The 19961-nt window shown below is 38.4% G+C and overlaps 2 protein-coding genes across 3 annotated transcripts; one reads left to right on the top strand and one right to left on the bottom strand.

Annotated features, from left to right (window-relative positions):
• Positions 1-1423: 1423 nt before the first annotated feature.
• Positions 1424-4383, top strand: LOC149039027 (uncharacterized). Its single transcript, XM_089185145.1, has 3 exons — positions 1424-1564; positions 2336-2614; positions 3451-4383. The coding sequence occupies exons 1-3, from the start codon at positions 1460-1462 to the stop codon at positions 3496-3498; spliced, it is 432 nt and encodes a 143-aa protein (XP_089041271.1). The 5' UTR covers positions 1424-1459; the 3' UTR covers positions 3499-4383.
• Positions 4384-6467: 2084 nt separating this feature from the next.
• On the bottom strand, positions 6468-12878 carry LOC113670421 (uncharacterized). Of its 2 annotated transcripts, none has more exons than XM_089185143.1 (3): positions 10581-12877; positions 7126-7883; positions 6468-6682 (listed from the first exon to the last, which is right to left on the bottom strand). In XM_089185143.1, exons 1-3 carry the CDS (start codon positions 10663-10665, stop codon positions 6485-6487), a joined length of 1041 nt encoding a protein of 346 aa, XP_089041269.1. In that variant the 5' UTR covers positions 10666-12877; the 3' UTR covers positions 6468-6484. The 2 variants fall into 2 exon arrangements, with proteins under 2 accessions (XP_089041269.1, XP_089041270.1); XM_089185144.1 differs by having other exon boundaries at positions 6497-6701; positions 10581-12878.
• Positions 12879-19961: the final 7083 nt, after the last annotated feature.

Here is a 19961-nt window from a genome sequence, read left to right as displayed (position 1 = left end):
CTACTTTTAAGATTCAAATTATCAATAGTTTGAATGCATTTGTGTTATGTGAACTTGCCTTTTTAAAGACAATTGCTTTAGTTATGATAAGCAACGAAAGAAAAGCCAGCGCTTTGAGCACTATCGACCAAATAGACAGAGAGTCACTTTTCTCTTCGTACGTATCGTCTCCACCCACTTGAAATTCATTTGTTTTCAGGTTTGTGTGTGCCTGCGATCTTGGTGCAGAGGATAACTGTTGGTTACCTGCGGTGGACTGTGTTCCCGATACTGAACCATCTGTGGAGGACTGCGCACCAGATTGCGAAGCCCCTGTCGAAGACTGTGCTAACGATGATGAAGCACCTGTGGTAGACCATTTGTTACCGTTTGAGGACTGTGTCGTTGATGTCGAAGCCCCTGATGTGGATTGTGCTTGACCTAAGGTGAACTGTGTTTCCGATACTGATGATGTCGGCCAAGCTGCTATTGGCCTGGACTGACAGGGGTCCTGAAGTTTGGAAGGCTTCATCATTTCTCAGATTTTTTGAATTTTTTTTACCTTAAGGAGCTATGTTCATAATTACCTTAACCTTTTACCTCTTAATATCGGTATCCATATTCTCCCTTCCCTTCTTTATACATTTCCTAAGCTGCTTACAAGAAACATTTTTTAACAATCAAGAGTTCCTTTAGTTCATGATCATTTCCATTATTATCATGACCTTCATGTGTGATTCAGTGATATTGCGAGGAGAAATTAGATGCATGGCACTCTAAAGGTCAAAGGGCATATTGTAATTTAACTGTCGTTCAGAGTCATTGTTATGACCCAAAATTCACTCTTTCAATCTATCAGTTTTTCACTCCTTCCTTTCATTCCTGTTAACTGTTTGTTAAGTCCGCTGACCAGCGCATGAGACATTCGTATAATCAGTTCCCGTGTGAAACTCAATTGATGAATGAGAATTGTCAAAATTGGCTGCTGAGAAATAACCCGTTTTTCAATGATATGTTTGAGCGCAATAAATTTTACTGGTGGATGGAAATAGGCTGAATTAAGACTGCGGCATATATTGCGCATATTAGACGCTTGCATAAATATTCGACTGGAGGGCGATAAGCCGTATTACAGTTCAGTATTTATAGGGCTTCTGCACAAACCTTGTTGATCCCGAATTTAATTATTGAACTGCCTAAAAGCTCAAAATCGGTTAATTGTACTTTAGAATGAATAAACTTACTTTTTCCAAAAACAGGAACAGGAAACACAAACGCTGTTGTTCGGCAGTTGGCTTCTTACTGATTCTGATTACGGCGCACTAAATGGGTACACTCACACTTTATGAGGTGATAACTTGATTTCAAAGATTCGATCCTTTATTACTCGTTTCATTTTATCTTTTGTGGTAAATTATTTTTTGCGCCATTTTTTCAGGGTGAATTCAGCACTTCAAGCTCCCTTATTGATGACGTCACGATGTCAGGAGACCACACCTATCCAAGAAAGGTTCCTTTTGCAATGAGCAAACCGTTAATTTTCATCAGCCCTCCCAAGGAAAACACAGTGTCGACTGCTAAAGAGGTAAAATGCGTTGTACGAACGGCAAACACAGGAAATCATTGCGTTTTCTTGCATTTACACACATTAAACTTCCAGGAAAATGCGTGTTTTCAGCCGCTAATGTTACGAGTTAGACTTAACTAATTTTGTACCGTCTCAAGTTGGTCCCAAAATCAAACCAAATGCAATGGGTCTGAAACTATAGGTGGGACTTGGAAAGGGATGATTCAGCTGTGATAAGGGTCCTGAATCCCGACTGTCATTATGTTGTGTTCTTGGGAGAAGCATTTTACTATTTCCGCTAAGCCTTTAACCCTTTACACACCAACATAATTGTGCTTATTCTCCATGAAACATTCATCAGCTATGAAACTGTAAGGAGATATTGAATGAAAGTCACTAGCAAGGATTAAAAACTTAATGCGTACCTGTAATTTGCCAAGAACAACTAAACAAAACACTAAAATTAAGTCAAGAAGAGTAACAGCGCCTTTTGAAACTTCATACTACAGTACCAAGAAAAACTAGGCAGCTATGCGAGATCAGTCTAAAAACCCTTTCAATCCCAAGATCTCATTGGTAATTCTCCTTACTGTCTGCCATACAATTCTTATGATGTTAGTTCTGAGAATTTGGTATTGGGTCAACTAATAATCCCCTAACTTATATTACTCTTCATTCTCAACACTTGTCTATTTGATATTGTATTGATTTGGTAAGGAGAAATTTTGTCTTGGTCACTCATGGGAGTTGAATGGTTAAGCAGACTTTTTTTTTTATATATTTTCGTAGGATTGGCCTCAGGATGAAGAAACTCAGAAAGAAGGCGATGAATCTGAATTTACCAAATTAAAATATACTCCGGCGATACTTCAGCAGGTACAAGCGTTTGAACAAGGAACTATCAACACAAGCGACGAAGAAGAAAATGATAAAAACAAACTAATGAGAAGCGAGCCCAAAAAGCTGAGACATATTTCACTCAGCGCTACTGCATCACAACAAATGAAAATTTCCGAAGAGCGACGACGGAGAGAGCATGAGATTCGACCTTTAGGTGGAGTGATCAAGGTAGGTCTTCCTGCTTCCTAATCAGAAGTGGATATGAAAGGGGTTACGGTACTGATACAATCACATTGGCCACGCTTAAAAATCCTATACCTTTATGACTCATAAAGGTATAGAAGTTCTTAGGTTGCGATTAAATCGCAGCCTATCACTTCGCGGTGATGGGCATCGTAGACCAACAGCTTTTCATTAAGTCGGGTAGAACAAAACCACCTTCTCATGGAGTCATATGCATGTATACATGAGTGCGTAATCAACTTCAGTCACACTATAATATGATATAACTTTTATTTTTTAATGTATAGCGTACTGAGGCATTGAAGGAAATTTTCTGGTTTGAAGTGTGCCATACATATGGTAAGATGTAAGTTGGGAAAATTACAATGAGGGGCAAAAGTCTTGGTGCTCTCTGCTACATTTTGAATTTTTTGTATAACCGTCGGTTATTTATCAACCTCTCTGCCTTATTTCAATGTTACCTGATGTAAATAGAATGGTTACTAATTTCCTACAACATTGCGAGGACTTTCAATGACGTATCGGAGATAAATTACAAGATTTCAGTTCATCATGTTGAGTGGAGGGTTGTTGGCCACCAAGTGAGGGAGGGGAGGGATGCCAACTTTTTTTGCCACTGAGTGTAGATCTGCAACGCATGATTACCTAGAATAAATATGTCTACTAATAACTGAAGTGTTGAAACGGCTTTAACGCTCCATCAATTAATCCGCATTTTTCCTGCGGAAACTGTACAGATACCAGGAAGTGGATTGAGTGGTGGAATTAATTTGAGCTTTCATGACATGTTAATAATGACAGCGTTTACCTTTTTTTTGCAGAGGTTTACACTTCGCCCATCTGATACCGATAACAGTGCTACAGAATAATCTAACTGGTCTCGCTCCACGACTCGATAAGTGATAAACTCGTACTAAGTTTGACCAAAAGGAGCAGTGTAGGAATTGAAAAATAACGCATAAAATGGCGGTATGAAAACAAGTGTGACAAAATAAACGAGGCGTACTCAGCTTTCTAACAGGATGGCACTTATAATTCTCCTATCCAGAGGCATGCTTTTTGAAAATTAAGCATATTTTTTTTTTGATTCTCTTATCAAATACTCTTTTTTTTATTGAACACACCATAAAGGATATTTCAATTCCGGCCACAATTGAATTTATCGCTGCAATTTAAAAGAATCCAGTTATGAAAGTGAGCCCATTTTCTATTTCTGGATAGCAGGCAAAGATTTGCTTCTCTAGAAAGTCCCTCACTTGCAAATTTGCTTTAATTTTTGTTGATGACCTGGCCGCACGAGTAAGGTGACTTTATGAGACATGCGCGAACCCACGGCCAGGTTACTAAAATGTTTTCAAAATGTCAGCGTTTTAGGAAAAATTTCAAGCATATTATTTGCACACAGTTTTTGAGGCTTATATGACTATTTGAAGTCTAAATTCGCGGTAAGTGGAAATTTTGTAAACATACTTTTTAATGGGACAGAAAAATAGTGTGTGTTTCATAAGTATGCATCACAATTAAACCTAATATAAAACATTCAACATCACATCAAGACTTCAATAAATACAAACTTTAATGATACGACCTACTCACATGACTATATTAATTTGATGAATATTTCCTCCGCTTTCTATGACGATAGAGTTTTCTGTTTGTAAGATACTCATGGAAAAAGAGAAAAACAAAGCAAGCAAACACTAACTGTGTAGAAACAACCATGTTCCTGGTTTTACACTGACGTAATTATTTTCCTTGATAAAATATATTAAAGTTCACACGGCAACCAGGTGGACAATCAGACATAGTTTGATGCTACACTGGTTTGCATATTTAATGAATGTAACCGAAGAAGTTACAATTCATAGACCCAACGTTTCGACACTCCTGTCTAGTGCCTTCATCAGGGGTGATCTAAACGCTGCAACAAGAGGTCCTTTTATATGATCACTAATTAGCGGCCTTTTTTCTGACGAGGTGTAAATAGGCGTCAGGAAGCAGACCGCCATCGTCACGATGTAAAGGAGCGTGGGCGGAGTCAATGTTATCCCACCCAATTGTATGGTTGGTTAGGCAAGTATGCTCCGATAAAGCTGAATTTTCCTTTTTGCAAAGAAAAACCGCTTTTTGGTGCTCTTTTAACCGTGTACCAAACTGGCGTTTGGTCAGTCCGATGTATTCGTTGTCACAGTCATTGCAAGGAATAGAATAAATACCATACAATTGGGTGGGATAATTCTAAAATGGGTCTATGAATTGTAACTTCTTCGGTTACATTCATTAAATCTGCAAACCAGTGTAGCATCAAACTATGTCTTATTTTCCTTGATGTTATAATAGTAGTAATAATAATGATAATAACTCTCTCAATGGGGGTTTCAAGGCCATTACAAACTAATTTAAAACAAACATAGTGTCTCAATAAACATAGAGTTTAAAAATCCCAACTGACTTGTGACAGACCAGTTGACTATATACAATTGCAGCCACGGGGGGAGGGAGGGGGGAACTGAGAACAAATCCAGTGAGAAGCAGGGTGCAAGGCTTTAACTGGGACGACCAGATTACAAATCCCCCGCCCCAACCTCTCGGCCACATTGCCTCCACATATACACTGGTAATGAGAACCAGCAGACAGCATACCGGCCGAGTTAAGAGCGGGAGCCATTTTCTAAATCGATTTATCATGAAACAGAGACGCCAAATACAAATAAGCATAAAACCCCTGTTGGCTGGCATCCTTTTTACAAGCAATGTATTTCTTAATTAAAAAGAGTTTTTATAGCTGGTAAATAGGCCTAATATCTAAGAAACCTCTTTAGCCTTTCATAAAATCAATTATCATGTCTACAAAACTCATTGACCTTCATCCAAATTAACGAATATTTACATTTTATTATGGCCTTTGCCGAGGTTTTGTTGGTTTTAAACTCTTGAAGAACATACTGACAGATTCCTATCATCGAACTGGCAACAGTGTAATGCACAGGACTGTAAGAATTGGGATCATAGGCTATTTCCGACATACCCAAACCCTCCGTATGAAATGGTAGGTAAGTGCGAGGTCTTTGATGTGGACATGGTTCCCTATTCAATCCAAAAAGGAAAGATGTTGTTATAAGAAATATTTTGTTCTTAGCCTCATTTGAACGTTGAAAATCCGAAATGGTCTATTCATCATCAAAGAACAGCGGAGATCCCGCACGCAGGGTATGCCTGTTTATTTCCTGAAGTTAATCTTAATTTAAGGTTTCAAATCCGTAGATGATTCATATTCCCAGATGAACATGCAACAGTAAATTGTTGTTTACAGAAATTGCGGTCGTTTCGCCTTACGACTCACCCAAGTCACTTCGCTAACATTTTAGGTTATGTCATAACATCTGTTTTTAGTTTTGTTTTCTTCGAAGTAGTGACAAATGAAATGTTGTACCATGAACATACGGTCGATGAGAAGTTGCTCAAGTTCTGCCGATGGAATCGATCCGACAATAAACGTTTTACAATACTTTATTAGCAAGGCGCTGCCCTGAGGCGTTGGCGTAACGACTCGTAGGCGAAATGACTGATCATCGTTTACAGAGTAATTTATAATGTAAGCAATTTCCGTAAGTAGAGCCGTCTCTATGTGTATATTGTTAAAACTGAGCCATAATAATCTGATGGACCTTTTTACACTATGCTGGAGCAGAAATGCCATGAAATGCTTAGAAAGCGTACCGTCTACTTTCGTACTCTAACTGAAGCCTCTGATCGAGAAAGACACCCAAATAGGGGAGTACCCACTCACTCCCGCCCCCCCCACCCCCACCCCCACCCCCACCCCCTCCCTCGACCGTTCTCTAGGAGTTTAAGTTACGATTCAGAAGATACTGGATTATCATATGAATTTAACACAACAATGCAATCCTCTCTGCTAACAGGTGTGGTCTTGGTCTCTTCCTTCTGGATTTTCTCGGGGAGATTCTTAATCCTGCTTCGTCTTTTTCGGTACAACTCAAATTTGACCTCGGGTGCGTGTTCTCCGATGTATTTCCAACTCTGACGGATAACCTGTCAAAATTTTATTCACCTGCGGTGAAAAAACTATAATGTTCTAATTTCCAAATAAGCCGGAAGATATTCTTGACTGTTTCAAGTTTCAGTGAGGAAGTTGTGCCTCTCTTAAGGTCTCACATAAACTCTCCGAAATGTTATAAGTTCAAAATGACAGCGTTTACTCTAATGTCGTTCAGTTTGCTATTCTTACTTGGGACCTGCACTAAAAGTCCGCAAACAAACTGCATATAGAGATTGGTCAACAAGCTCAGCTTCACGAATGTTGTATGCAATTTTGAGAGCAACTTCGACACGGGAAACCAACAGAAAAAGAAAGAAGGACAAAGATGGCTGGGAATGGAAAGGATTCACGTAGATTGACTAGAGAGGACTCTCCGATTGAGGAAAAAACAAATTTAGCGAGCGATTACGAGCTGGGAATTTATGAATGAACTTACCACAATAAGGAAAAGTATTATCACTGCACAAATGGCTATCGCTGCCACCACAATCAAGCTTATTGTCAATTTGCTCCTCTGATTCTCTTTATCCATCTCACTACTCTCAGTAGCAGTATTTCGTTTTTCGTGTATTCGCTTGGCATCAGGGAACGTCTTTTCATACGTGTCACTTTTTGTAAACGTTGTAAGTGTGTCTTGCAATTCTTTTCCTGTCGCGTTGGTGGCTGATGAAACCAAAAGATAGTACTCCACCTTCGCTAAGGTCCATCCGTCATTTGCTTTAGCGAGCGAAACGACCTCAAAATCCACGACGTCGTCTTTGTCTTGGTAGAATTCGTTAAGAGCATCTTCTATTGCTGTTTTTATTCTTCTGTACTCAGAATTGTTGTAATCAGCAAAGGGATCCTTCCATTCTACACCAGGCAACAGGAGGCTCATGTTCTGTCGAAGGTTCAAGATCGACGCTTTTTCCATGCAAATGTCGAGGGCGTTGTCAAGTTCATTTTCGACTCTTTCTTTTCCAAGATCGGACTTAAATTCAAATTCGCAAAACGTTCCAGGGTTTCTGTGAATCTTCAAGAATTTTTTCACTTTAAAATCAGTAACGCCCGTTACGTTTTCAAGATCCTTTTTCAACAGACTTCTCACAGCCAAAGCCATTTCTTTATACTGCATGGTTTTCTTGTCCAAAGTAGTTTCGTTCCAAGTGATGTGTATTCCATTGCATTTCACCTCAATTGTAATGCATTGTCTTTCTGCAGGTTAGTTAAAACGATCGAAAAAGCTAGATCTTAGTAAAATTATTATCTTGTGACTTGTAAATATACAATGAACCCACTATTTATTACACAAAACTAGCGCGTTTTATATAATTAAAGATTACATCAACAGATAGCACAAAGGCATTAGATGAGATATAAACGCAGGACCAAAAAATAAAAAATGATCTTCATTTGGTCAGGGTATATATATTTTTTCTTATGCCGTCCATTTTTGCCACAAATTTATGGACACGAGGGATTCCACATACAGACATGCATTTAAAAAAACCCGTTTGGTTCATGGAATTCAAAATTTACATAACATAGTGTTTCAATATGTAACAGTCATGATGGAGTAAGAAAAGATTCAAAGATTAGAATATTAATTTCCTAAAGTCAATCGAAAGCCTGTTTTCGACTGATGGTGAAACAAGTGATTCAATAACAAAAACACTTTTAATAATTAAAGCCCTTTTTCATTTCACTGACACATTACCATATGCCTAATTAAACACCTATTTGTGACTAGAAAGAAAATAGTTAAAACAACTCACGCGATCGAATGAGTGAAATAGTTTAATCTACTGGCGTCAGCCATAAAAACATGTCCTTAGACAGTTTTTAAGTTTTTATTAAATTCGACAAGAGTAGCTCGAGGATACCTTCTTAAGTTACGATGTTAAGGTTGATTGGTAGAAGTTTCGAAATACTCCTCGTTGTAGGAAACTAACGGCTAGCGACGAAAAATTTTAACTTTCCTAACTCGTAGAATTTATCTTTTTTCAAGCTTAGTGAAGCATCATCCCGGCAACAACTATGTCATTTAAAGATCAAAATGGAACTGGTCCAAGAAACCGTATTACCGCTAGATACGGCTTTTATTTTCGTTCCGTTTCTATTATGAACTAATTCAGAGTTAAAGAGAGCAAAGATGGCCTTCCAATCCCGCAGTCATGGCTGCAAGATAGACAAGGAAGGTTCCTATGTTTAATAAAATCTTCGTTAAGCCAAAGTTAGATCAAGATAATAATAATAATAATCGAGAGGTTGTTTTTGAAGTTTAACCAATGAATCCAATTCAAAATATATTAAAGTTCACACGGCAACCAGGTGGACAATCAGACATAGTTTGATGCTACACTGGTTTGCAGATTTAATGAATGTAACCGAAGAAGTTACAATTCATAGACCCAACGTTTCGACACTCCTGTCTAGTGCCTTCATCAGGGGTGATCTAAACGCTGCAACAAGAGGTCCTTTTATATGATCACTAATTAGCGGCCTTTTTTCTGACGAGGTGTAAATAGGCGTCAGGAAGCAGACCGCCATCGTCACGATTTAAAGGAGCGTGGGCGGAGTTAATGTGCCATGCCTCCAAACATAGTTAGTTGAGGGGACTACTAACTATGCTCCAAAAAAAGGCGCTGGTGGTAACGCCGATTAGTGGTGATAATTTTAGAATTATCCCACCCAATTGTATGGTTGGTTAGGCAAGTATTTGCAATTCGAAAGAACTGCAGACGTTTACCAAACAGAGAGAGAAACATGACAGAAAACTCCGTCACTTGGTCAGTAAGAGGTCTCCTGTTAATTCAGGCTCATCTCTGAAAGATAAATGGGTCATGAACCTTTCCTTCAAGGAATTATCCGCGCTGGAACGGAGTGGTTTAGAGAAGGGTCTAAAGTTTGCTATTGCTCCTCGCAAAATACCGACCGCCGAAATTGTCGCCGCTGTTGAGGATCCTGTCACGAAAGGACAACGAACCGACGCCATTTATTCTATTCCTTGCAATGACTGCGACAACGAATACATCGGACAGACCAAACGCCAGTTTGGTACACGGTTAAAAGAGCACCAAAAAGCGGTTTTTCTTTGCAAAAAGGAAAATTCAGCTTTATCGGAGCATACTTGCCTAACCAACCATACAATTGGGTGGGATAATTCTAAAATTATCACCACTAATCGGCGTTACCACCAGCGCCTTTGTTTGGAGGCATGGCACATTAACTCCGCCCACGCTCCTTTAAATCGTGACGATGGCGGTCTGCTTCCTGACGCCTATTTACACCTCGTCAGAAAAAAGGCCGCTAATTAGTGATCATATAAAAGGACCTCTTGTTGCAGCGTTTAGATCACCCCTGATGAAGGCACTAGACAGGAGTGTCGAAACGTTGGGTCTATGAATTGTAACTTCTTCGGTTACAATCATTAAATCTGCAAACCAGTGTAGCTTCAAACTATGTCTGAATCCAATTCATTTGAATATCCCAGTTATTACCCACCTAGTCAACCCTATTTTAATAACTGTTTGAAGACGTTGATGTCACTTTCAAGGATGGTTTTTTGTGTAATAGTTTGAATTAGTTTAGATCCATGTAATCATCAAGTTTTAAATCCCTTAGACATGTTACCGAGCGAAAGTTATTCGCCCAAGAGCTCATTTAACGGAGAGTTTAACGCGATGAATATACCGTACATAAAATAATATAACAAAAATGCCTCTTCATCGAAACAGCCTGAAATTTACCGAGTTAATTCCAAGTTTTATCGAGGAACAGATATTTGAATTCAGCTACAAAATCGACCGTTGGTTTTCTTGGCAATAGCGGTTTTATAGTAAAATGGGAAAGCGAAAGTCTATCGAACGACGAATAGAACGTCAGAGTTATTGGAACGCCACTACACCTTACCTGACATCCAAACTGTAGCTGCAAGCATGGTCATTATTACTGTGACATAGCTTACAATTTTCAGCGATGCTTCCTTGGAAGCCATCACGAGGTTTTTCCGATAAAGCAGTTAAGGCGACAACTTGACCTGGGGATACAAATTTTGTGGACCCTACTTCAACTTGTTGAAGCTGCATCTGGTTACGTTTTGACAATCTGAAGATGTTTTCCCCTCGGGTTGCATAAAGTAGTTATTAACGATGCTAATGGATTTATGTGAAGGTTTTGTTTCGAGACGTTTTCTATTTTCGGGCCACGCAGATGTTTCATACCTTTATTTTTTTATTTAGTGTTTTCATCCTCCTTTCCTATCCAACATCTCACTCAGTTGGTTGAAAAAATGGTTGAGAAAGATATGGGTACCGGATGAACTCATTCGTAATCTCGCGTTACTCAAAGAAGATACTGTGATTAATTCTCTTAGAACTGTCTCGAAGAGTTTGTGAAGCATCGCAAAATTGTCTGTTTTTCAGCTGGAACTGGCTGATAATGTTTTCTCTGTGCTAATTATGAATGGCGCCCCTGTAATTAGTTTTAACAAAGGCTTTCGTTTATTTATAATACATGTATCTTTAACTTTTTTCCCCTCAAACAAAAACATGACTGTTTATATTCATATTTTGCCTAAAAGCATCATCCCTTAGTTGGCAACTTTTTCGCCCAACTATCAAACTTCTTCTCCAAGTTTTTACGGGCTGTTGCTTCATTATGTTTAATTTAACAGTCTTTCGTCTGTTTATAATACTTAGGCTTAGTTTATACGTCGCGCTACAGTCGAATTTAATTCAGACGAATTTAATTCCATTAAATTCGTCGTTCCGTCGACATAAATCGTGGCGTGGTTTTATGCGTCGAAATCAATACGGTCGAATTTAATTCTCTTCCCAAATGCAGTGTCTCTGGTCAGAGGTGTCATTTTGAAACAAACATGGCGCGGGCTAAAGCTCTGAAAACAATTTTCCTCGAGAAAATTTCCTGGGAAAGACAACGGCGACGTCATCCGTTTCCCATTCAGAGTGTGGTTAATGAAACCATATGGTAATGCTAACCTTACACCTGAAGAGGGCTATTTTAACTATCGTCTAAGCCGCGCAAGAATGGTAACTGAGCAAGCCTATGGACAACTGAAGAGCAGGTGGAGAGTTTTGTATCGAAAGTTAGAATGTAGACCAGATTCGGTGAAACTGGCCGCGCTCGCGTGTATTGTACTTCACAACATCTGCATTACCACAAAGGACAGCCTTCCTGCCCAACTGGATTTGTCAATTGATCCTTTCACACAAAAGAAAAGGTCCAGAGAAGAAATACGAGATCTGTTGCAGATGCGCAACTGCCCTAAGAGAAAGGATTCATCTCGCAAAGCTGGAGCAATACGGGAGGCTCTGACAAGGAAAATGTGGCAGGAAAAAGAAGCAAACGAACTGGAAATGTAGACGTAATTAAAACAATTTTTTTGTCATCCATGTTATTTTCAAAGTTCTCCATAGATTGTAACAAATAAATCACTTCACTACATGAGCCTGAAAAAAACCCATTTGAAGGCGCATAGCAAACTAAAGGTGGTGCAAAAATATACAAAACGGAAAGTGATATAAAGCGGAAATTCCATGGCATTTGGCAAATCATAGTCAAACAGTTCCACTCGACTATAAAGTTCCCATCCTGATAGAGCACATAGAGCCCCGACATATGAGAAAAGAGCGTGAAAGGCAATGTGTTAAAACTATAATTTACCATGTAGCAAGTGTTATGAACCTTTAACAACGTGACTCCGCGGACTATTCCGCACATTTTAGACTAATCGAAAACACTACGTCTCGGGTTTGATTTCTTTCACGAATTCTCCCAAGCCCCATAAGTGTTAAGATGGGGTTCTGTAACCACGCAAAAAAACTGCTAGCGTTTCAGCGCTCTCCTCCCAACGAAAAGATTCTTCAAACATTCTGGCTTGCAGTCTGTAAATCCAAAACCTGAACGCTTGGAATAGGTTTTGAGGTCGGTTACCCTTTAACAGATCCTAACTTAGGGTTTGTTAGATCACTTTTTTTGTTTATGGTAACTTCTTTAATAAGAGCGTGGGACAAAGAAAAAATTCTGACTCCCTATGAGGAATCGAACCTCAGACCTTTGGATTCCGCTCACTGTCTTTCTTATTCTATTTATTTAGAAAATGTAGTCGACATATAAAATCCATTACCTCGGCATCGTCTGCCAATGTTTAAAAAGTGAGAAGCTATAAGGACGAGAATGCTGTTTGCCATACATGTCCAATACACCCAGACCGTTGCGATTCGTCTACGGCCGTTGACGAATCGTTACACCGGATGTCGAATCGTGCGTTAACATACCGAAAGTCGAGAGGCGCGCACGTGAGCAATGAGTGAAAATGAGTGGCATGGTACGAAAACATGACAACATGAACCTTCCACGTTCTTAAAGCAAAAAACGACCGCAAGTCTATCGTCAGAATACTAAAAACCATACAGAGTAGCAAATGTTGACGATTCGACACGATTCGACTTGAATCGAACGACTCGTCACAGCAAATGACGATGCGTCGAACCGGATGTCGATTTGCAAATCGACATCCGGTATGGCGGGTCGTCATTTGTTGTGACGAGTCGTTCGATTTGACAATATCTTCAACCCCCTATCGCAGACAATTACGAATTTTTTCTAAGTCTCTTGCAAATTGACTTCCGGTATGCGTATCCGTGTCATAAGAGATGGTTTCTCAGACCTCTGGTATCACAACACCACTTAGCCGCGAATCGACTTCCGGTTTGACGATTCGTCAACTGCCTTTGACGATTCGCAGCGGCTTGGGTGTATTGGACAACCCTCGAACGTTTTTATTCACGAGTAGCGATGCATAAAAAAAATATGTAATACCTGCTCAACGAGCTAGGTTTTCAAAGTTTGTCTTTCGGTCATTTTCTATGGTTGGACTAAGTTGGCGCCTAAGAAATATCTGACACGTACCCGTGAATTTTTTTTGTTTACTTTTGAGATTATTTCTGCCGGCCACTTCAATGAGTTTAACATTATTTTAAATCAGTCATCAATGGAATTGGGAGCAGCTGTACCGATGCCGCTTGTGACTCCGTCGCTTGTGCTCTGTGAAGGCTAAATTGCTGAAGTCGTCGGCGATTGGATGTCCCGAGAACTCACATTTTTATTGGTTGGTTCTTCTGCTTCTGCTTGCAACACCGATGATCTAATTTTGATCTGCTCTCACTTATGTTACGTATGGATGACGTCACCATTAACAACCTTCCTTGTTATCATATAAAACAAATAGATTCAGTGTTACCGTGGGTCTCTACCAGATCACATAAGCCGTCAAAATGCAACTTTCTTGTTCTTAACACATTTTGACGTCATCTGTCATTTATTGCTGATCATGAACAGACGCATGGCAACACTGGATGAAATCTACTTGTTAACTAGATCATGAGCGCCGTAGTCATTGGCGAATTCGGAAGAAAATGAAACCGTTCGGATTCTCCTGGCTCCAGTTTCATCAAACTTTATATGACTCCTACTACAATGAAACTCCTGATCTTAGCTTGGCCGGTAGTGACCTCACAACTCCGACTACGATTCGAGCCCTTCTCCGTCGCTAATGAAAACTTGTACAGGTCGAGATAACGCGCAAACTTAATTTGCATGCCATTTTGGTACACAACGAGCCAGTTAATTGATTTCCAATAGACGTCACCGCCATTTATTTATTTGTTTATATTCGTGAGAACCATCCGGACAGTCATTTCCAGGATTAAATGAAAGCTCTTTTGCTCGATCTCACACGCAAAAAAATGCTTTTTTCAAACAGAACAAAGCGTAGGAAGTAACTTCGAAATGAGTGATTGTTATCTGAAAGGAAACCTTAAAATTCAGCTGGCTACAACTGGAAGCGAGGATACAGTTTTTTATTAATTAAGAAAGCCGCCCTCTAAGATCTAAATAACAAAACCACTCCAATAACTCATAAATGAGATGTATTGTTCAATTTTGTTCAGTTGGTAAACTAGCGCAGAGCGCGCCTCTTGATTGCATCAAGAAATACGTACGTGGCTTTGAATTTTTTGGTAGACACTTCGCACTTGTAAATTTGACAGGATGTCGCAACACTTAGTTAAACTTTTCTTTGTATTCAGTCAATTGAATTTCTGTTACCTCCTCTTAGCTTTTATGACAGTTTCTCCGCTATGACAAAACATACTCTGAAGAAGCGGTTTGCGCTTTAAGCCTTCATTTCCAAACTTTGTTATTTTAAATCTCACTTTTTCTGTCGCATCTTTATCAATCGTTGCGTCTGTTAACCTCATTCGTAGCTCTTTGCTGTATTTTTTACCCCTGCAGGCTCTCATGCATTTCCTCCTATTTGACAGTAGTTGAAACACAGCTCGTACGAACACGACTCAAAAAATCATGGAACTCATAACACCATCAACATCGTTCAATTAAGACAATTTAATTTACTCCTACCAGCTCCACTCAGCTTTTGATTTTATCGTGGATTATTTAAACAATTCTCAGTAAATATTGAAATAGCTTATCTTTCTGCCCAACGTTTCCATTGAAATTAAGTCACAAATAATATATATGAAAAACTTTTTTTTTCCTTTGCTGTTGACAAAAAGTGACGATTTAACCTTTACGGCTAAAATGCAATTTAAGCAATAATAAGGGGAAAAGCTAGACAAAAAATACATCAAATCGATGATAAGTAAAAAACCGTGGGCTGAAATGACTTAACACTTAAAAAATTTTTGGAATTATTTACAACAAACAACGGCTGTCAGGTAACTATTTTGATAGTCCCTGTAGTGCAAAGAGGCCTTGGGAACCCACATATCATCTCGGCAAGATGCAGATATTTCATTACATGTGCGCCATTCACGCAATCTAAAACCGCAGTTTTGAAGAAAATCTTTGTGGAAGGCTTTCATTTTTATAAAGCCGAAAGCGAACGCCGCCCCTTTTTTGTTATAATGGTGATGGTAAAGATGAAGGCATATCGCGTTTCCCATTTGATGGCAATCAGCATCACTCTTTTCATGTTCACAGGTGAGTTAGGATTGTTCATTTTTTTATCAGCAAGAAAAAGCAACTGCAAAAGTGTTTCAAAGTGTTTTTTAAATGGTGACTTTTAAATCAAATTGATGCTAATACCGTTGTGCATCTAGACAAAATCTTTAATTTGAAAATGCACAGCACCGTGCAATTTCAGGGAAAGGGAAAGAGATGATTTTTCAATGGTCAGTTTCTAACTGCTAACGAGACGACGAAAAATGTCCAACGTTTCTCACGAACGTATGACGTATAGGAAAATGAAAGAAACAATAGGAATAATCTAGAGAGCTTCTGTAAGATTTCCAACCGAGCACTTTTCGATTTCGCTGTTTGTTGAATACGTAACCAACTGAGTCTCGCTACTGGAGACTCGTTGGTAACGGAACCATGTATTAGCTTTACATATGCCTTTCTTTTTTTGTGCTATTGTTAAAAAATTAGTCGCATAATCAATTTTCCACCGGGTTGAGCAATCGCTATTCGGATCTTCCCAAAGTTATTTTTGCCAACTGCATCATTTCCGTGGTTGTTGACATTTCTCAGGACATTAGTGAGGTATGCAAATCGCGCCTATTCTTTAAATCAATACTTGTTCTTCGTTTTGGTTGTTGAGAAGGGCGTTCCAGCCACTTTGTTTATTGTTCGGTGTCTCCAGGTTACCAATTGTCTTTCCCCGAGAAGCAATAAAGCACCTAGCGGGGTGTTTTAATGAGTGAATTGTCTCGAATTTTTTAGTAAAAAGTGTGAATGTTCGACCAAACCGATGTCAATCAAGGATCAGCAAAATCAAAGCAAATAAAGCAAACCACGTCGGGTTGCTATATTTATTCATCTTAGGATTTAACAGAGCTTTTTCTCTTTTTCTTTTTCTTCCTTTTCATATAAAAAAGTAATATGACCTCTGTGTATTTGAAATCTCATTGACAGACATAATTGTTAACAACCTCGCAACAAACATAACTATCAGATCCATCCCAAGCTCGTTAATGAAATATTATTTTCATACCCTTCTGCCTGTCTGTAGCGAAATCTTATAATCACTATATAAACAGCACAAACGCCGCATGAATTGAAGTGTCAGTGCTGTTATTTTTCAATAAGGTTTGTTACCCTGGAAATCAGACAGAGCCCTCACAAAAGGCATTTTTGGTATATTAGGAACAACAAATATTAAAAAAAAAAGTCAAAGGAAAGTATTTCCTCAGCAAAATGTTTCCGCAGAGGAAATACCTTGGAAAAACTTCCTTTGTTGAAAAAATATTAGCTAAATGTGTGCAATTTTTGTACCTCGGCTATCTAAAAAGTTTCTAACGTAGCTATTTGTGCAGTTCTCGGGTCAAATACGATACTTGAAAAAATATAAATAAACAACTCTATTAACTTTTCTTTCTAGAACGGAGTTTTATCTCGGGTTTAAGGAATTTTTGGAATAAGAGAAATAGCCAAACAGATTATTATGCATTTGGGGCAGTATCAGACAAGCATAATTTTCGTTAAATAATACCCTATAAATAAAAATAATTATAATACTCTTCATCGTTAATAATAACCTCTGATTCTACAGCTCACGCCTTAAAAGAACGACGAAAGAGGAAACAAAAATTGCCAAAATTAGGAAAATTTGAATTCCAAAAGTAATCAAATAACGAATACACATAAGTATCAGTTTTTTAAGTGATGAGTACTTACCTCGCAGTGAGATAGGAGTCTCACAGAGGGTAGCAAAATGAAGACTAGAGCAAAATCCTGAAGACTATCCGCCAGAATACCTCGATGTTTTTACCTCAGTGGATTTTACATTATGTTCGAGAGCATAACTGTGAAAACCATCAACCAAGTTTGTAAAGGATTTGATTTCTACCAATGTCTGATATGTAACGCAACCAACCACATGACGGTCAGGGACACTATGCTTCTCAATGCAAAAATTCTCAAAAGTGTAACGCACAAAAAAATGTGTCAGACATGCCTTGCTAACGCAAGTGTCAAAGCTGTTATTTTTCAATAGGTTTGTTACCCTGGAAATCAGACAGAGTCCTCACAAAAGGCATTTTTGGTACATTAAGAACAACAAATATTAAAAAAAAAAAAAAAAGAAAAAAAAGTCGAAGGAAACTATTTCCTTAGCAAAATGTTTCCGCAGAGGAAATACCTTGGAAAAACTTCCTTTGTTGAAAAAGTATTCGTTAAATGTGTGCAATTTTTGTACCTCGGCTATCTAAAAAGTTTCTAACGTAGCTATTTGTGCAGTTCTCGGGTCAAATACGATACTTGAAAAAATAAACAAATCTATTAACTTTTCTTTCTAGAACGGAGTTTTATCTCGAGTTGAAGGAATTTTTGGAATAAGAGAAATAGCCAAACAGATTATTATGCATTTGGGGCAGATATCAGACAAGCATAATTTTCGTTAAATAATACCTTATAAATAAATAAAAATAATCGTAATACTCTTCATCGTTGGTGATAACGGCTGATTCTACATCTAACCTTAATCACGCCTTAAAAGAACGACGAAAGAGGAAACAAAAATTGCCAAAATTAGGAAAATTATAATTCCAAAAGTAATCAAATAACGAATACACATAAGTATCAATTTTTTTAAGTGATGAGTGCTTACCTCGCAGTGAGATAGGAATCTCACAGAGGGTAGCAAAATGAAGCCGGAGGAGGTGGGATACTTATCCCGTTTCACGCACATATTTTAGAAAAATTCACGCGTCACGTTTATTTTAAAACACCATTTCAGACATCTCAACTTCAAAAGAACAAACCTCAAGTCTCTCTTCTTTTATGCGAGGTTTCAGGGAAACCTTGAGGCTTTCACGAAATGAAAGAAAATAATTCACGGGTCACGCATATTTCAGAAGACAAATTACGCTTCGTGCTTGATCATAAATTCACGAATCACGCTCGCCTTTCGGTAAAATTCACGCCGCGTCACATTTTTTTTCTGGCCTTAAAAACTCCTTCCCACTTTCCTTTCTGATTTGAATAATAATAACAATAATAATAATACTAATAGTGATGATGATAATGAAGGATTTTCATATCGCTATATCCATCAGCTCATGGCGCTTTACAACATTTTGTGGGGGACTTTACTCAGACTGCAATTAGCCGTTGACACTTAAGAAGGAAATGTTTTTCAGATGTCCCCATTTCAGACCACCAGACCTGTGCAACGTCAAAATGACGAGCTGAAAAGCTGTTCCGTTTGTATGAAATTAATTTAATCGTCGTGTGACATTTTGATACCCTTGTCAAACCATAAAACACGATGCTTGGGAAAATACTGTGCGTTCTTAATGGTTTGCTAATTACTTCTGTGTCGGAAAAGCATATGAATATGGATTCCTTTATAAGCTATTTATAGTTAGACGGTTCAAAGATTCGTTTGTGTTGTTTTCAACTTTTTCCTTGCCTTAGGCATAGTTAGTAGAGGAGACTAACTAACTCCTCTACTAACTATGCCTTAGGCGATTGACGTGTTGCTTATTCAAGGCCGTTAGGTGTATTTCGAAAACTAGAAGCCAAAATTCTAGAAAATGAAATGATAATAGTGGAATAATAAATCTTTTATTCAATAATTCAATATATTAAACGAACAGACATGTTACTTACTGCTTCACTCAAATTTTTTGTCGCCCCAAAGAAGCGTAGAAAAAATATTACGTAACCCGCAAAATAACTGCGGGTACTATTTGTAGACCATGGAATGAGGTAATCCTGAAGACTATCCGATTACCTCAATGGTTTTACCTCAGTGGATTTTACATTAGTTTCGAGGGCATAACGGTGAAAACCATCAACCAAGTTTGTAAAGGATTTGATTTCTACCAATGTCTGATATGTAATCAGATAGGTAAAACTCAAACTAAAACAACGCAACCAACCACATGACGGTCAGGAACACTATTCTTCTCAATGCAAAAATTCTCAAAAGTGTAACGCACAAAAAAATGTGTCAGACATGCCTTGCTAACGCTAAATGATACTAGCCGCGTATTTGCTGCTACTTACTCCTCCCCTGTGACCTTCTCAATTAGGTACATCTCCACCCCACCCCTGCAAGAGTGTTTTTTAAGTTTTTGGTTTTTCACATTTTACACAACTCTTCATTTACGTGTAAACACGTCAAACGTGACTAAATATTTTCCGGGTTCAAACTCTGACGATTTTTATAAATTTCTCAGAATTGCCGTTACGTCATAACATCCCACGAAGTGTGTATGTGGCAAAATAGCATTCTTTCGCGAGAGA

Source organism: Pocillopora damicornis, chromosome 10 (genome assembly GCF_964200805.1).
Source record: "Pocillopora damicornis chromosome 10, jaPocDami1.2, whole genome shotgun sequence".
Lineage (NCBI taxonomy): Eukaryota > Metazoa > Cnidaria > Anthozoa > Scleractinia > Pocilloporidae > Pocillopora > Pocillopora damicornis.
Note: the sequence above shows the minus strand (reverse complement) of the source record. Positions and strands in the feature narration are given on the sequence as shown.